Here is a 19,061-nt window from a genome sequence, read left to right on the forward strand (position 1 = left end):
CAAGAGTGGATGGAGTATTTTCTCATTTAGTTCAAAGATTGTAACTAAAAAATAAGTAACAAAATCAGCCAATATAAAACAATAACCCTTATATGTTGTAAAATACACGTCATACTTTCCAGTTTATCAGTGGTTTCGCCCATTTCACTTTCATCAGGTCGAACAGCTGAAGCTTCACTTGATCTTGAGACCTAAAAGTCCACACAGGAATACTTTTCATGATACTGAATACAACTCAGCCACAGTTAACAGATATTTAGCTTATCAGTGTTTATGGGTTCACTTTATTCTCTCCCCAGCGGAAGGATAAAAGGAGGAAATGAGATGGCAGGGTAGCTGTGAAGAAAAAACTATAACAAAATAAAGGACAAGATTTTCTTTGGCAACTGCAGGATGAGCCAATGGCTGTCTTGTGTGTGGAAAGGCAGTAGGATATTCAATGTTGTGGGATATAGATGATCAAAGTCTTTTTTCAATGGGGAGTTTAAAACTAGAGGGAACAGATTTAAGTGAGAGGAGAAGATTAAAAAGGGGCCGGGGGGGGAAGGGCAACTTTTTCCACTGAGAGTGCTTGGCTTATGGAATGAGCTGTCAGAAACAAGCTGTAAAGACAGATACAAATTCAACATTTGAAAGACATTTGGACAGCTATGTAGATAGGGATATGGCCCAAATGCAGACAAGTGGGACTAGCTCAGATAGACACTGTGGTCAGCATCAACAAGGTAGGTCAAAGAGCCTGCTTCTATTCTGTGCAACTGTAGATGATGTGATTAAAAATAGTACTGTTCTGCAAAACAAGAATTCCATATGAATTCTGTTCCCTTTAAATAAATTGACCAATTATAAATAAGTACCAATCAACTGTATAAGATAATGTAATCAATCTTCACACGCTGTATTTAATGTAAATTGTTTTACGAATCCTCTGTCGTTAATACCTCTGGGTGTAATTAAACTGCACTGAATGTCCACTGTAGGCAATTAAAGAGAAGGAAACAAAGATTGCCTGCCATTCCCCATCTGCTTCTCTCACCACCTCCAATTTCCTTCTGCTTTGAATGTTTATCTTCCTGCATTTGATTTTGTTATGGAGACCATGCCATTAAGGAATATTCTTTGCGCGTGCATGTTCTCTCTTTGACCTTTGGTAGGATGCTGGCAGGACTCCTATTGAAATGCTGCCAGTGGCAAAAATGCACACCTCTAGGAAGTTTCACAGTACTCACTGAAGGAAGAGAATTAGAAAGTGATCCATGTACGGCAATAAGAATCATAACAGACACTTTTTCCTCCATTCCCCCCATAAAATGCCTACCTCCAAACTACAAGGCCTACTTAATTATCCTGTCTCCTTATAGAGGTAGAGAGTTGGCAGTATTAGACTCTTCTTAAACAAATCTTCCATGGCGTTCTATCCAGAAAAGCATGAAGTGATACCCTCCAATAGGTCGGACTTGAAGGCAGAGTACAAGGTTAATGGTAGGATGCTTAACAGTGTGGAGGAACAGAGTGACCTTGGATCCCACATCCACTGATGCCTCAAAGCTGCCAAGCAAGTCGATAGCGAGGTTAAGAAGGCATACGGAGGGCTCGTCTTCATTGGTCAGGGGACTGAGTTCAAGAACTGCGAGGTAATGTTGCAGTTCTATCAAACTCTGGTTGGACCATAGCTGGAGTATTGTATTCAGTTCTGGTCACTTCCTTATAGGAAGGATATGGAAGCTTCAGAGGGGACGCAGAGGAGATTTACCAGGTTGCTGACTGGATTAAATAGTGTGTCATGTGACAATAGGTTTGCCAAACTAAGGCTATTCTTTATGGAGGGAAAAAGGTGGGGAGTGACTTGATGATAGACAGTCAGAGTCATAGTCATAGTCAAACTTTATTGATCCCGGGGGAAACTGGGAGACAATAAATGGTAGACTTAACAAACAGACAAGATAATAAAAGGCATAGGTAGAGTGGAAACAGATCTTTGGAAACAGCTCTATTTCCATCTTTAATATCTCCATTTTCCCTTTCAGGGTTCTTTTGAAGACCCTGGCCTGCAGTTATACGTGAACTACGGCTCTTTGCGGGAATGGAACCCGTTCTCGGGGTTTCACAACTGGCCGTTATTTGGCACACCAAGGGCACAGCCTAACACCTCCGCTCGCCTTCGGAGGTCAGAGATTTCATGGCTCTGGAGACCTGGGGGAGGGCAGGGGGGGAAATCAGAGGTCGGTGTCCGGGCAGGAGATCAGTGTGTCGTGGGAGATGGAAGAGACCCGAGATCGTTGGGCACAGAGCTCGGAAAAAGCGATGCAACGGATTTTTAACATCATAAACCAGCAAGTTGTTTGTCATGTCTCCCCTCTCGCTGTGAAATAGAGATACCTCTTTCTCCCTTATTAGGGAGAAAGAGAGCCTGTGGTATGGCCAATACCACAAATAGTCTTTGGAGTACTGCAAGTCTGTGTCCTTGCTGTTGCTTTGCTCATGCCTGAGTGCTCAGTGGTGAGTGCTGATGCTTTTCATTACTGGTGGGGTTAGGGGGGATCGTTGCTTACTGCCACTTACGCGTGCGAGGGGGGGCTTTGGGGTTCTAACATTTAACTGTCATTCATTCTTCGAGGGCACTCCTCTGTTTTTCGTGGATGGTCACGAAGAAAAAGCATTTCAGGATGTATACTGCATACATTTCTCTGACATTAAATGTACCTTTGAAACCTTTGGACAGCCAGAGACTTTTCCAGGGTGCAAATGACTACTACGAGGGGGCACAATTTTAAGGTGATTAGAGGAAAGTAGAGAGTTGGTGTCAGAGATTTATTTATCTTTTATATATATACCCAGAGCGGTAGGTGCATGGAATGTCCTGCCAGTGGTGGTGGTACAGGCAGATTCATTAGGGACATTTAAGAGACTCTTAAACAGGCACACAGATGAACGAAAAATGAAGAGCAACGGGGAAGGGGCTAGGATGATCTTTGGAATAAGATAAAAGGTTGGTAACAACATCATGGGCCAAAGGCCCTGTAACGTGCTGAACTGCTCTAAGCTCTATGATATGCAGACCTTTAAAGAATCAGATGTCCGCTTCGTTAGACTCTACTAAAGAGTATGTACGTTCTTACCTGCTGACTAAAGATGTCTCGGACGTCAGGGATTGGTTGCTTATTCCTTTTCCTCATTGTCATTGTAAATGTTTCAACTCTTCTCTGAACAGCTTCTGCTTGGGTACGGGTCAGGGTGGACAGTAGCGTGATGCTCTCCTGGGTATCTCCACTGACCAACCCCGAAAGGCCCGCATCCTTCAGCCATTTTGCCTCCACCTCCCCTTCTACACAGAAATAGAGGAGGAAAAAAATACTATCAAAGACCAGCGGTAACAATTAATCTTATATTAAAAAAATAAGACATCACTTCATTACTACTTAAAGCTAGAATTTGAAGCAACTGGCCTGAGCATTTTTGCATTGAGACCCAAAGGCATTTATTTATTTAGCGGCTCTTCTTCCGGCTGGATACTCAGAAGGTAGCCAAGTATTGATCTGATAGTATTATGAAGCCAAGTATTGATCTGCTAGTATCATGAAATCAAATATTTTGTCTTTCAGATTTGAGCATTTAAAACGGCAGATTTTAAGGATCAGTAATGAAAACACAATTGCTTCAAATGTATTTCCTAAAACAAAAATGTGTTTCTATCAACTGCAGATTGTCTCATATTTTGATCTATTGAAGAAGCCCACGGAGGATCTCCAATATCTCCTGTACACCTTTGGAGCTCCCACTACAAATAGTGATCAATTCAACTTGTAGTACATACTTGTATCCCTTCACAAATGGACACTTGCTTAAGATTTGAAAAAGGCCCTTTTCACATTCCACTGCACTTGTAATCAGGGAGTGGGCTTCCATGGAATCTTCTGACCAACCTTTTAATTGTTAAAATTCTATTCAAATGGACACACATGTAATACAGTGAATTTTGATGTTATATTGATAATTTAGTCTCTGGCTATTTTCAGCCTCATTATATGAGTGCAGGAGTCATGCATCTGTTCTCTATCTGCACTGTATTCTGTGTTGTGCATTTATTATGGTAACTAGTAACATGAGTGGGGGTTATGGTAAAAGCAAAGGGAATAAGTTACATATTCATACCTTTATTTGCGCAAGTTTTATTTAGCACTGGGGGCTAACCAATGTCGTATCTTTTGTTAGGCTCAACTTAGACTTGAGTATGCCCAGGTTTCATCGCTTCAAGATTGTGTATGTTTGCTAATTGCCAATAACGGATCAATTACAAATCTTCAGTTTTTGGAACAATCATTACTGGAGTTGAGGGTGTGCCGCACAAGTATAACAAATCTGTGGGGTGGGGGGGGGGGTCACCAGCAGTGGGAATTCAGTTGAGTTAGAATTGGCCACTACAGTGAGAATAGAAGAAATCTTGTCTGAAATACACTTAACTAGTTGTTTTTCTGAAAAAAAATCATTTAGATACAGTAATACACAATAGGAATTCTATCAATGGATTTCACGCACCATCAGGTACTTTAATAGCCACCTCTTCTTGCTCTTCTGGGACATTTTCCCGGGTTTTTTGGATGTGTTCTAGTTCACTCCAGTAGTCATCCATTGAGAGTTCATCCAGGGAGTCCTGGGAGCAGGACCGTTCATAGTGAGGCTTCTCCATACTGTTCTTGGAATGTACTTGGTTCATTTTATATTGTCCACATCTTCGGCTATGAAGCAAAGAACATAAGACTTAAACGAGCTGTTCCTTACAACATCAACATTTTACTTAGTATATCTTTTGATTACAAGGTTCACCTTAAGGAAATGTAGCTGAAATTCAATGAATTTTGTCAGAACCATTACAGTTTTGTTTCTTGTACATAGAAGAATGCAATTTTAATAAATTATACATATTGGATTTGATTTGTGAATATGGTAAAGGAGTGGAAAAAAATCAGAAAAATGCGCCAAAATACAAGATTGGGAGAAAACAAAAGTAGAAGTTAACACTGAAAAAGTATTCATCCTTCAAGGTTCAAACATCAACCACCGTCTATCATTCAGATTTGCGACTGTAACGGAATTTAGGTTTTGAAAGGTGGAAGGTATTGAGTGGGCACAGCAGTGTAGTGGTTAGCACAATGCTTTACAGTACAGGCAACCCAGATTCAATTCCTGCCGCTATCTGTAAGGAATTTGTATGTTCTCCCCGCGAGTGCGTGAGTTTCCTCACAGTTTTCCTCCGGGTGCTCCGGTTTCCTCCTACAGTCCGAAGACGTACCGGTTGGTAGGTTAATTGGTCAATGTAAATTGTCCCATGATTAGGCTAGGGTTAAATAGGGGGATTGCTACGCAGCACGGCTCAAATGGGACTCTTCGTGCTGTATCTCAATGATAAATAAATAAATGTAGCAAATGTGAAACTTTATTTTAGGAGAAACAGGGTAAAAACCTGTTCCTTTTAAAGATTCAAGATTGTTTATTGACATTCTTCACACAAGTGTACAGGAGAACAAAAATGATGGTTACTCTGGATCAGATGGAGCATAAAAACACGATAAGCATAAAGAACAAAAAAAACCTATAAATATAAAGGCAAACTGATAAATGATGTACGAGGACAACGTAAACAACAGGAATTCTGCAGATGCTGGAAATTCAAGCAACATACATCAAAGTTGCTGGTGAACGCAGCAGGCCAAGCAGCCTGAAACGTCGACTGCGCCTCTTCCTATGAATGATGTACGAGGACCTGTTATATACATTAGACAGATTGTATGTACATATAGTGATATATGTACAATCTGTCTAATGTATATAACAGGTCCTCGTACATCATTTATCAGTTTGCCTTTATATTTATAGGTTTTTTTTGTTCTTTATGCTTAAAGTGATGTGTATGAGGTGGTGGTGGGGTATGTTAATGGGTGGAGGTATTGACTAGCCAGGTAGCTAGGGGGAAGTAACTAGCATAAGTCCTGTGTAACCTCTTCCCTGACAGGAGTGGGACTACAAGTCCATAAGCAGCATAGGTGGGATCCATCGCAACACTGCTGACCTTTCTGTATAAGTGTCCTTGATGGCGACTAGGCCAGTGCCGTGATGCATTGGACAGTTTTGACTAGCAGTTGTAGAGCCCTCCTGCCTGCTGCAAATGCAGTTTCTGTACCGCACAGTAATGCAGCATGTTAGGATGATCTCCACTGCACACACATAGAAGGTCGTGAGTATTTGCCCGAGACATCACCTGTACTCTCTTCCCAGGGGCCGCCTGGCCTGCTGGTGTTGCTTGGATTTCCAGCATCTGCAGATTTTCTCTTGTTTGAGGTCTTGAGTATTGATGTGCATAGCCTAGCACTCTTTAGCCTCCTCAGAAGGTAAAGGTGCTGGTGAACTTTCTTGACTGTGGAGGATATGTTCTGGGACCATGCGAAGTTAGAAGGCAGTTCAATTATTTAAACATTACATTGAAGCTCTGTGTCACATTTCAAACTGAACTCTGGCTGGTTAGATTTCCCTCGACAAGGGAAACCTGGCAGCTAAGAAGAAATGTGCACAGCTGGATCTGAGATGCAAGTTCCTCTGCATCTAACTCTTCATCCATATTTCCATGCTTCACCCAATTCATGGCATCAGATGACTACCTCAACTCCACTAATCTATTTTCACCACCAACGTGACTCCAAGACCCCTCATCCCTGTTAAGATGGCATTGGCGATACACACAACCTTTTGTGGAAAGTTCAGAAAACTTCCAGATATATTTCTTTGTTTCTTTGTACTTATTGTGAATGCCCATAAGAAAAACAATCTCAGGTAGTGTATGGTGACACAAGACCACAAGACCATAAGACATAGGAGCAGAATTAGGCCATTCAGCCCATGGAGTCTACTCCACCATTTTATCATGGAGGATCCTGGACCCCACTCAACCACATATACCCGCCCTCTCACCATATCCTTTGATGCACTGACTGATCAGGAAACGATCAATTTCCACCTTAAATATAGGCATGGACTTGGCTTCTACCACAGTCTGTGGCAGAGCGTTCCACAGATTCACTACTCTCTGGCTAAAAAAACCTCATCCTTACCTCTGTTCTAAAGGATCGCGACTCAACTCAGAGGCTGTGCCCTCTAGTTCTGGATACGCCCACCATAGGAAACACCCTCTCCACATCCACCCTATCTAGCCCTTTCAACATTCGGTAGATTTCAATGAAATCCCCCCGCATTCTTCTAAATTCCAGTGAGTACAGGCCCAAAGCTGCCAAATGCTCCTCGTAAGTTAACCCCTTCATTTCTGGAATCATCCTTGCGAACCTCCTCTGGACCCTCTCCAATGACAACATATCATTTCTGAGGTATGGGGTCCAAAACCGTTGACAATACTCCAAGTGCGGCCTGACCAGTGTCTTATAAAGGCTCAGCATTATCTCCTTGAAATAAATGCTAATATTGCATTTGCCTTTTTTACCACAGACTTAAGCTGTAAATTAACCTTCTGGGAGTCTTGCACGAGGACTCCTAAGTTCTTCTGCACCTCTGATGTTTGAACCTTCTCCCTATTTAGATAATAGTCCACACTATTGTTCCTTTCACCAAAATGCATTACCATTTATTTCCCAACACTGTGTTCCATCTGCAACTTTTTTGCCCATTCTTCCAATTTGTCTAAGTCCTGCTACAAGTGCATTTTTTCCTCAGCATTACCTAACCATAGACCTATCTTCATATCATCCACAAATTCCGCCACAAAGCCATCAATTCCATGATCCAAATCATTGACATAGAAGGTGAAGAGTAGCAGTCCCAATGCTGACCCCTGAGGAACACCACTAGTCACTGGCAGCCAACCAGAAAAGGCCCCTTTTATACCCACTAGCTGCTTCCTGCCTGTCAGCCATTCCTCTATCAATGCCAATATCTTTCTTGTAACGCCATAGGATTTTATCATAAGCAGCCTAATGTGTGGCACCTTATCAGACGCCTTCTGAAAATCCAAGTAAATGACATCCTCTGTCCACACTTTACAGAAACCATGCTGACTTTGACTCAATTTATCATTAGTTTCTAGTACCCTGAAACATTATCCTTAATAATAGACTTCAACACTTTCACAATCATTGAGGCTAGGTTAAGAGGCCTATAATTTCCTTTCTTTTGCCTTCCTTCCTTCTTAAAGAAGTGACATTTGCAATCTTCCAGTCCCTCAGGACGATGCCAGAATCAAGTGATTTATGAAAAATCATGACCAATGCATCCATTATCTCCTCAGCCACTTCTCTCAGGACTCTGGGATGTAATCCATCTGGTGCAGGTGAGTTAATCACCTTAAGACCTTTCAGTTTACCTAGCACTTTGTCCTTTGTAATAGCAATGGTACTCAGTCCTGCTCCTCGACACTCACGGACATCTGGCACACTGCAAGTGTCTTCCACAGTGAAGACTGATGCAAAATACTTATCAAGTTCATCTGCAATTTCTTTGTCCCTCACCAGCATCATTTTCCAGTGGTCAAATATCAACTCTCACCTCCCTTATACTCTTTATATAACTGAAAACACTTTTAGTATCCTGCTTTATATTATTGGCTAGTCTCCCCTCATAGTTCATATTTTCCCTTCTTAGAGCTTTTTTAGTTACTTTTTATTGGATTTTTAAAAGTTTTCCAATCATCCAACTTCCCACTCACTTTTGCTGCCTTATATACCCTTTCCTTGGTATTTATGCAGTCCTTAACTTCCTTTGTCAGCCACAGTTGCCTGCCCCTGCCATTTGAGGACTCCTTCCTCTGTGGGACATATCTATCCTGCGCATTGTGAACTATTCCCAGAAACTTCAGCCATCTCTGTTCTGCCATCATCCCCACCAGTATCCTCCTCCAACCCACCTGGGCAGGCTCCTCTCTTATTCCCTTTATTCCATTATGATACAGATACATGTGTGATACAGCACTTCTCCCTCTCAAACTGCAGTAGGAATCCAGTCATACTATGATCACTGCCTCCTATGGGTTCCTTTACTTTAAGCTCCCTAATAAGGTATATGGGTTATCTCACAACACCCAATCTAAGATGGCCTTTCCCTGAATAGGCTTAAGCACAAGCTGCTCTAAAAAGCCATCTCGTAGGCATTCAACAAATTCCCTCTCTTGCAATCCGACACCAACCACTGATTTTCCCAACCTCCTTGCATTTTGAAGTCCTCCACTATAATTATGTCATTACCCTTATTGCATGCATTTTTCAGCTCCCTTTGCAGTCTCAATCCCACACCTTGGCTACTATGTGGAGGTTTATATATGATGTGCATAATGGTTTTTCTACCGTTGCAGTTTCCTAACTCAACCCACAAAGATTTAACATTCTCTGACCTTATGTCTCCTCTTTCTAAAGATGTAATTCCACCTCTAACCAACATAGCCACACCACCGCCTATGCCTTCAAGCCTGTCGTTCCGATACAAACTACATCCTAACTATGGCCTTCTTTCAGCCACGACTCAGTGATGCCCACAACGTCATACTGACCAATCTCTAATTGCACCACGAGTTTGTCTAACTTAATCTGAATGCTATGTGCATTTAAATACAGCACCTTCCGTCCTGCCTTCTTCACCCTTTTGAATTTTGCCTCTAGGTACAATTTAACTCTATGCTCTGTCTGCATTTGTTCCCAATCATTGGCTTGTTCTTCCTTACATTCATGTTACACCCATCAGCTACTTGTAAACCTGCTGGCTTATCCTCAGCTCTATCATCCTGGTTCCTATCCTTCTGCCATATTTGCTTAAACCACTCCCAACAGCTCTAGTAAATCTGCACGCAAGAATATTGGTTCCCCTCAGATTCAAGTGCAATCGGTCCCTTTTGTCCAGGTCCCACCTGCCCCAGAAGAGGTCCCAATTATCCAGAAATCTGAATCCCTGACCCCTGCTCCAATTCTTCAGTCACGCATTTATCTGCCCACCTCATTCTATTCCTATCCTCACTCAATCCCAAAATTACTACTTTTAAAATCCTGCTTCTCAGCTTCATTCCAAACTCCCCGCATACTTTTTTCTGGACCTCCTCCTTTTTTCTATCTATGTCGTTGGTACCAATATGTACCACAACTTAGACCATAAGACAAAGGAGCATTCGGATGGACCATTCGGCCCATCAAGTCTGCTCCGCCATTTTATCATGAGCTGATCCATTCTCCCATTTAGTCCCACTCCCCCGCCTTCTCACCATAACCTTTGATGCCCTGGCTACTCAGATACCTATCAATCTCTGCCTTAAACACACCCAATGACTTGGCCTCCACTGCCGCCCGTGGCAACAAATTCCATAGATTCACCACCCTCTGGCTAAAAAAATGTCTTCGTATCTCTGTTCTGAATGGGCGCCCTTCAATCCTTAAGTCATGCCCTCTCGTACTAGACTCCCCCATCATGGGAAACAACTTTGCCACATCCACTCTGTCCATGCCTTTCAACATTCAAAATGTTTCTATGAGGGCTCCCCTCATTCTTCTAAACTCCAAGGAATACAGTCCAAGAGCGGACAAACGTTCCTCATATGTTAACCCTCTCATTCCCCGAATCATTCTAGTGAATCTTCTGTGTACCCTCTCCAACTTCTGGCTGCTCACCCTGCCTTTTCAGGATATTGTGGACGCATCCAGAAACATCATGACTCTATTACCAGGGTGGCAAACTACCATCCGTGTTTCCTTTTCATGTCCACAGGATCGCTTATCTGTCCCCCTGACTATAGAGTCCCCTATTACTGCTGCCACCCTCTTCAGTTCCCTACTCTTCTGAGCCACAGGGCCAGACTCAGTGCGAGAGGCACAGTCACTGTTGCTTCTCCAGGTAGGTCATCACCACCAACAGTACTCAAAATGGAGTAGTTATTGCCGAGGGGAATGGCCACAGGGGGTGTTCTCCACTATCTGAAGTTCTCCCTCCCTCTCACGACAGTCACCCATTTATCTGTCTCCTGTTGCCTTGGGGTGACCACCTCCCTATAGCTCCCGTCTATCACCGCTTCACTTTCCCCTAACAAGCCGAAGGTCATCAAGCTTCAAGCTCCAGCTTCCTAACACGGTCTATAAGGAGCTGCATCTCCTGCACCGGCTGCAGATGTGGCCATCAGGGAAGCTGGAAGTGTCCTGGAAATCCCACATCCCAGAACAGAACACTAGCTCTGTACATACATGTATGCTGATAATGAATTTACTTTGAACTTTGAATCAGTCCCCAATCCTGAACTCCCCTGAGATCTTCAGTTTCCTGCTTTCTTTTCTCCTCCTGCTGGCCCTGTCGCTGAGCCCACAGCCAACTGAACTGTAAAAGGAACCATGGGTCACCAAGTAATTACTGTTGCATGGAGAGTGAGGTCACATGGGTAACATCTGTTTACTTACTTATTCCACAGAGTTCTGGAGTAAATATCTCTGAAAACAGCAAATAGAACTGCCTATAAACTGCTTGTATCCCTGACGTTTAATATGGTTACTTCATTTCATTTTAAATAAAATTCAAATGTCTGAGGCTCTCCGTTGGTTGAGTCAACCATGGTCCTTCCATCCATGTGGACTCCATGATACCCAAGCCAGGGTGGTACAATATGGAGAGCAAGCTGTCGTCCATGTAGCAGGCTTCACCTCTCTATGCAGCTGATGAATCCAACGGAATGGCAGAGACTGATACAGTTTGGTACCAGCAGAGTCACCAGTCAGCGTTGAACTTAATGTAGGACTGCCTTTGGGACTCCAGCTCAGGATTTTTCCTCAGTGTTTACTCCGGAAGCCTTCGCCATGAGTGAGTACAGCCACAAGTCAGCGGAGGTTTTAGATCTGCTTTCCTTCTCCTAGGTGAGCTGCCAACCATGACTGATGAGCCCCATCTGCCCAAAGCAACAGGTTGTAAGGCACCAGAAACCCACCTTTGCCCCATCTCCTGTCAGTAGAAATGGTTCTACCTAGATTAGTAGCCAAGCCACACATGAAAGCCAGGAGCTGGACTTGGTTGTCAGAGGCTATTTTAGATGCATGGCATTAGGAGAATTTAATAGGTAGTGGGAGCTTATCCCCATTACCACCCCTGGCTGAAAGGTTAACCTGCAGGTTGAGTGAGTGGTGAGGAAGGCAAATGCCATGTTAGCATTCATTTCAAGAGGTCTAGAATACAACAGCAAGGATGTGATGCTGAGGCCTTATAAGGCACTGGTGAGGCCTCACCTTGAGTATTGTGAACAGTTTTACGGCCCTCATCTTAGAAAAGATGGGCTGGCATTGGAGAGGATCCAGAGGAGATTCACAAGGATGATTCCAGAAATGAAAAGTTTATCATACAAGGAACGTATGATGGCTCTGGGTCTGTACTCACTGGAATTCAGAAGGATGGTGGGGGAGGGCAGGGATCTCATTGAAACTTTTCGAATGTTGAAAGGCCTAGACAGAGCAGATGTGGAAATGATGCTTCCCATGGTGGGAGAGTCTAGGACAAGAGGGCAGAGCCTCAGGATAGAAGGGCGCCCTTTCAAAACAGAGATGCGGAGAAATTTCTTTAGCCAAAGGGTGGTGAATTTGTTGCCATATGCAGCTGTGGAGGCCAGGTCGTTGGGTGTATTTAAGGCAGAGATTGATAGGTTCTTGATTGGACATGGCATCAAAGGGAGAAGGCTAGGAACTGGGGTTGAGGAGGAGAAATAAAAAGGATCAACCATGATTGAATGGCAGAGCAGACTCGATGGGCCAAATGGCCTAATTCTGTTCCTATGTCTTATGGTCTAAAACAACCTTAAGGAACCAAAGTCAATGTTGATTTGTAGCACACCTGGGCTCTACTCTATAATTTAAGATGAATCAATACGTGGAATGCTTGATTGAGATGACACAAACCAATCGTTGTTCTGAAGAACAAAAACTTAATTGTGCATTATGATTACTCTCACAAGCTCACAAAATGCAAAATGGAAGTACTGTAGAAAAGTGGAAGATAGTCAACTTAGTATGCTAGAGGTAGGAATGGAGTAACTCTGGGTAGGGACAGGGCAGAAGCTTGTGGGTTATTCCACTTGGATAGGACTGCGCTGAAGAGGGAGTGAAATGCAATGTAGCACATGGGAAGTTTCATCAATACAGCTACCGGCAGCCACACAAGAAACCATTCTGTCTGAGAGGTTCAAGTTCACAAAAGGCAGGATGCTGGGAACCATATGATTCATCATTGGACAATGTTTGGAATTCCACAAGAAAGCTTGCTTCAAGAAACTAACCTGAACTTCGAGATATGCCATGTAATAGAAAACAAAGGTTCACAAGATACTAGACAATAGGTGCAGGAGTAGGCCATTCGGCCCTTCAAGCCAGCACCGCCATTCACTGTGATCATGGCTGATCATCCACAATCAGTATCCAGTTCCTGCCTTATCCCCATAACCTTTGATTCCGCTATCTTTAAGAGCTCTATCCATCTCTTTCTTGAAAGCATCCAGAGACTTGGCCTCCACAGCCTTCTGGGGCAGAGCATTCCATATATCCACCACTCTCTGGGTGAAAAAGTTTTTCCTCAACTCCGTTCTAAATGGCCTACCCCTTATTCTTAAACTGTGGCCTCCGGTTCTGGACTCACCCATCAGCGGGAACATGCTTCCTGCCTCCAGCGTGTCCAATCCCTTAATAATCTTATATGTTTCAATAAGATCCCCTCTCAGTCTTCTAAATTCCAGAGTATAATGAGTAAGATGAGTGCAGTTAACTCAATTCATCCTCACTGCCTTATGAAGATAGGTTCTCAATCTATCCTCTTCAATAGAGTCATCTCTTATTCTCCTTTGTTCCAGAGCGTAAAGCCCTAGCTCACTTAACACATCCTCATAAGACAGTGAGGATAGGCTAAGTGAGCTAGGACCTTTCTCTCTGGAACAAAAGGAGAATGAGAGGTGACTCTACAGATGTGTACAAGGTGATAAAAGGCATATATTGAGGCCTAGTTGCTGATGACACCTCTGTTGTAGGCCAAATCAAAGATGGTGATGAATCAGCATATAGGAGGGAGATTGAAAATCTGGCTGAGAGATGCCACAATGTCAGCAGGACCAAGATGATTACTGACTTCAGGAAGAGGAAACCAGAGGTCCATGAGCCAATCTTCATCAGGAGATGAGAGGTGGAGAGGGCCAACATCTTTAAATTCCTCGGTGTTATAATTTCAGAGAATGTGTCCTGGGCCCTTCACATAAGTGCAATTATGGCAGCACCTCTACTTCCTTAGGAGTTTGCAGAGATTTGGCATGGTACCTAAAGCTATGACAAACTTCTACAGATGTGTGGTGGGGAGTATATTGACTGGCTGCATCACAGCCTGGTATGGAATCTCCAATGTCCTTGAACAGAAATTCCTACAAAAAGTACTGGATGTGGCCCAGTCCATCACGGGCAAAGCCCTCTCCACAATACAGCATATCTACACGGAGCATTGTCACAGGAAAGCGGCATCCATCATCAGGGATCCCCATCACCCAGGACACGCTCTCTTTTCGCTACTGCCATCAGGAAGGTGCAGGAGCCTCAGGACTCACGCCACCAAGTTCAGGACCAGTTATTATTCCTCAGCCATCAGGCTCTTGAACCAAAGGAGATAACTTCACTTGCCCACCATTGAATGGTTCCTATGGGCTCACTTTTAAGGATTATTCCTCTCTTCCCTTCCTTCCATCCACAGCTTGTAGTCTTTTGCACATTGATTGTCTGCCCTGTTAGTGTGGTCTTTCATTGATTCAATTATCATTATTGGATTTACTGAGTATACCCACAAGAAAATGAACCTTCATTTGTATATGGTGACATGCATGTACTTTGATGAATTTACTTTGAACTTTGAGTGGCAGCCAAAGACTTTTCCTTGGGGTGAAAATGGCTAATATTAGAGGGCATAATTTCAAGGTGATTGGGGCAAGTATAGGCAGGATATCAGAGGCACGTTCGTTATATAGAGGGTGGTGGGTGCGTGGAAAGCTCTGCCAGGGATGGTGGTACAGGCAGATACATTAGTGGCATTTAAGAAACATGGGTGATAGAAAAATGGAGGATTATGTAGGAGAGATGGGTTAGATTGATCTTTGGTTGCTACACAGTCATTAAGTCGAGTCCAACTCTTCATGACCTCATGGGCCATAGGGTCCATATGGTTTTCATGGCAAGATACGGAAATAGAGTGCCAGGCCATTCTTCCGTACAGATACTGCTGCTGCCCAGGTTGGGACCCGGCTGGGTTTGAACTCAGGTCCATCTGTCTTGAAGACCAGTGCTGATGCCGCTACACCACCAGCTGGCCAACCAGACTGATCTTGGAGTAGATTAAAAGGTCAGCATAACATTGTGGGCTAAAGGGCCTGTACTGTGCTGCGACATTCTATATTCCATAAACCCAATGAAATGTCTGGATGTGACAGAACAAAACTTTAAGCCAAAGCTAAAGAAACCCCAAGGGCATAAGTTCTGGAAACGTGGCAGGAAGCACGAGTTGCTTCTAGCTTTTTGCAAAGATATGAACCAGATGTGAAAAACATATTAAATCAGTATTATTTTTATTTGCTGATAAAAAAATTTTAAAAATTTTCATCTTTTGTCTTCTTTTGCATGTTAGTTGTCTGTCAGTCTGGTTATATATAGTTTTTCATAAAATTCTACTATATATCCTTTTTCCTGTAGATATCTGCAAGAAAGTGAACCTCAGGGTAGTATATGGTAACATATACATACTTTGACATTAAATTTACTTTGTACTTTGTATTATTTTGCAAAGACATGGCAGTGGAAAAGAGTCAGCCGGACATAAATGGACAGTTAGAACCATGATGAACCACCAGAAACAAATTTTCTCTCGTCAAGTTTTTTTTCCTAGTACATATAGTTTGGTTGATCAGGAAAGTGTCACACTTAAATCAGGCAACTACCTGAAATTTCAAATGGTTATAGATGGCTAATACAAGAAAAAGTGTTAAGGTTCTAAACCTGTAATGGTGGAACTTGCCTCATTCTTAAAGGACAGGTACAATTAATTCAAGCAACGCACACAAAATGCTGGTAATTACAATTAATGGTTAGCTCGGCAAAATGACTAAGATTGGTTGTTAGCTTGTGGACAAATTCAGTTTGTTTAATTGTCATTCAACATGGACATGAAGACGGTCAAATGAAACAGCATTCCGCTGGGGACAAAGTGCAAAACCCAATGCCACACACAGAGTATATAGCCCAAGTCCTTGAGTGTCATGGTCTGTAGTTTGATGATAAAGCAGTCCTCATCATGTGACTCATGCACCACAGACATATGTAATCCAACCCATCTTCCACTGAGTGAACACTGGAGAGCAGCACCAATGGAGGGGCAGTACCAACAGTATGGGCCGGCTCCCAACCCAGGACAGGCTCCCACACCAGCTCCAGCATCTCCTTCCCTGGGTATCTGCAACAGACAGCCCCGTGGCACGAGAGATGGGTTTATGCAACAACCACGGCTACGCAGCTCCCCCACTGTCAGTCTCACCAATTAACCAGTGAAGCAGACTTGCAGAATTCTACATTACCAACATCCAACAGGGACTTGGATTTACAAGAAAAACATCCAAAACAATCATTTGGACCGTTTGTTGGACGATGCACCACCTCCGCACACTACCTCTGATGTTTTTCCCCTCGAGTGGCTGCAGCTAACCGCATTACTGTGCACAACAGTTGAGCTCCACCGACATCAAGCCAGTGGAACAGACCTGTACAACTTGATGGTCTTAATATCCAGCAGGGTCTTGAGACCGCACAAAAGACGAACAATTATACCTTTGTTTGGGACCAGAGAGGTCGCTGCGACCAAGGGCACCATCTTTCGGGGATCTAATTAACTTTACGACCTCTGTTCAGCAGAAAGATATAGTTGAGCAATGAATGTTATCGGATGATGTATTTAATAGAACACCATCCACTGGATGTTATATGTGTTAAATGTACAAAGTCCTGTAAAATAGGAAAGTTCAATGCCAAGATTGTTTAGTGATAGAACTGGACTGCTTAGAGAGAGAGCACCAAATAATGAAACAGTGCATTTAGTGCAACATGTTCCTCATTAGATTCCAACGGCTTTAAGGGGAAAGTTAGGTGGTCTGAGTCTAGTCAGACAAAATACGCTAATTACTGTAACAACAACACTGCTGCTTGGATTGTTTCAATAGTAGCTATATCTAAGAAGGATGAAGTACCAACACTATTTATCTTTTTAACTTACAGTTGTTTTAATGTAGTCTCAAAACAACAAATTTCACAACATAGATCAGTGGTAAGAAATCGAATCCTGATATGTGTTAGATCCAAAGGAGAAAAAGAGCATTATCTAGTGCCACAGAAAGAAAGAGGTATACACCTATACAGAACCTACAATGAAGTTTAAAATAGGTTTTACCATTCATGTTTACAGAATAATAATGTTTAACAGCTTTCCATATCCCTACTGTGAGGTACTACTGAAAGTATTTGTATCGGGATCAACTCTGCATCTTAAATTATGACTTCAGGCCCTAGTAATCTTTGTTGATGATCCATTGATAATCTTTGGGTTTTTTTAGAAAAGCTAAGCTGGGAGCAGCAGTTCAAGGCTATGGTAAATATTGAAATGCACCTCTCCAAAGGTGTAGTGAGAGTAATTTGGTTTCCCCTTCTAACAAATCTCAACTATGCTTATAATTAGACAGCTTTTCCATTCTGGGCATCTGGATGTTGTTGGTAATCCAGTTATTTGACAAAGGCAGTGGTGAGCTATGTTCTTGAACCACTGCAGTCTTTGTGGTGATGATACTCCCAGAGTACTGTTGAGCAGGGAGTCCCAGGAATTAGGAGCAATGATATAAAAAAAAATGGAAAAAATATTTCCTGGTCAGAATGGTAGGGGCATGGAGGAGAACCCCATGCGGAGCAGACTCAATGGGCCAAATGGCCGAATTCTGCTCCCATGTCTTTGATCTTAAGTCTTTTGCAACCAGAAGGTGGTGGTGTTCCCATGAACCTTTTGCCCGTGCCATCCTTGGTGGCAGAGGTCATAGTTTTGAAGTCATTGTCAGAATCGCAGTATTATTTTGTAAGTGGTGTACTCTGAAAGTATCAAGCCTTTATGATGGAGAGAATAAATGTTTAGCCTGGTGGATGGAGAGATGATCAAGTGGCTGCTTTGTCCTGGATAGTGTTGAACATCTTGAGAGTTGTTTGTGCTGCAATCATCTAAGTAAATGGAATGCATTTTTATTGCCTTGTAGATGGCGAAAGGAGCTTGAAGTGTCAAGAGGTGAGTTACTTGCTGAAACACTACAATGCTGTCTGCAGTATTTGTGTGGCTGGTCCATAAGATACTTTGGTCAATAGTCAACACCTTACACCTGATACAAGGAAATCTGCAGATGCTGGAAATTCAAGCAACACACACAAAAAAATGCTGGTGGAACGCAGCAGGCACAAAAAATGCTCTGCGTTCCACCAGCATTTTTTGTGTACCTTACACCTGAAATAGTTTGCAATCTGCTTGTCCACGCTTACCTTCCAAAATTCAGGACACAAACACACACTACTGATTCCATAAACTCAATAGTTTCCAAATATCTCCTGAATTTACTACTTCAGATGTGAGTACTGGAACCTCCTTGGAAAGGGTACAGAGGAGATTTACCAGGATGCTGCCTGGTTTAGAGAGTATGGATTATGATCAGAGATTAAGGGAGCTAGGGCTTTACTCTTTGGAGAGGAGGAGGATGAGAGGAGACATGATAGAGGTGTACAAGATATTAAGAGAAATAGATAGAGTGGACAGCCAGCGCCTCTTCCCCAGAGCGTCACAGCTCAATACAAGCAGACATGGCTTTAGGGTGAGGGGTGGGAAGTTCAAGGGGGATATTAGAGGAAGGTTTTTTACTCAGAGCATGGTTCGTGCATGGAATACACTGCCTGAGTCAGTGGTGGAGGCAGATACACTAGTGAAATTTAAGAGACTACTAGACAGGTCTATGGAGGAATTTA

General features: G+C 42.9%; 1 protein-coding gene across 2 annotated transcripts in view; it reads right to left on the minus strand.

Annotated features, from left to right (window-relative positions):
* arhgap18 (Rho GTPase activating protein 18) overlaps window positions 1-19,061 on the minus strand; it is a 138,262-nt gene that overhangs the window by 41,058 nt on the left and 78,143 nt on the right. For both annotated transcript variants that reach the window (XM_063034566.1, XM_063034556.1), the window contains exons 2-4: window positions 4,537-4,736; window positions 3,120-3,325; window positions 116-191 (exon numbers count right to left, since the gene is read on the minus strand). In XM_063034566.1, coding sequence (XP_062890636.1) covers window positions 116-191; window positions 3,120-3,325; window positions 4,537-4,736 — 482 coding nt within the window. The remainder of the gene's footprint in view (window positions 1-115; window positions 192-3,119; window positions 3,326-4,536; window positions 4,737-19,061) is intronic.

This window comes from Mobula hypostoma, chromosome 2 (assembly GCF_963921235.1).
Source record: "Mobula hypostoma chromosome 2, sMobHyp1.1, whole genome shotgun sequence".
NCBI lineage: Eukaryota > Metazoa > Chordata > Chondrichthyes > Myliobatiformes > Myliobatidae > Mobula > Mobula hypostoma.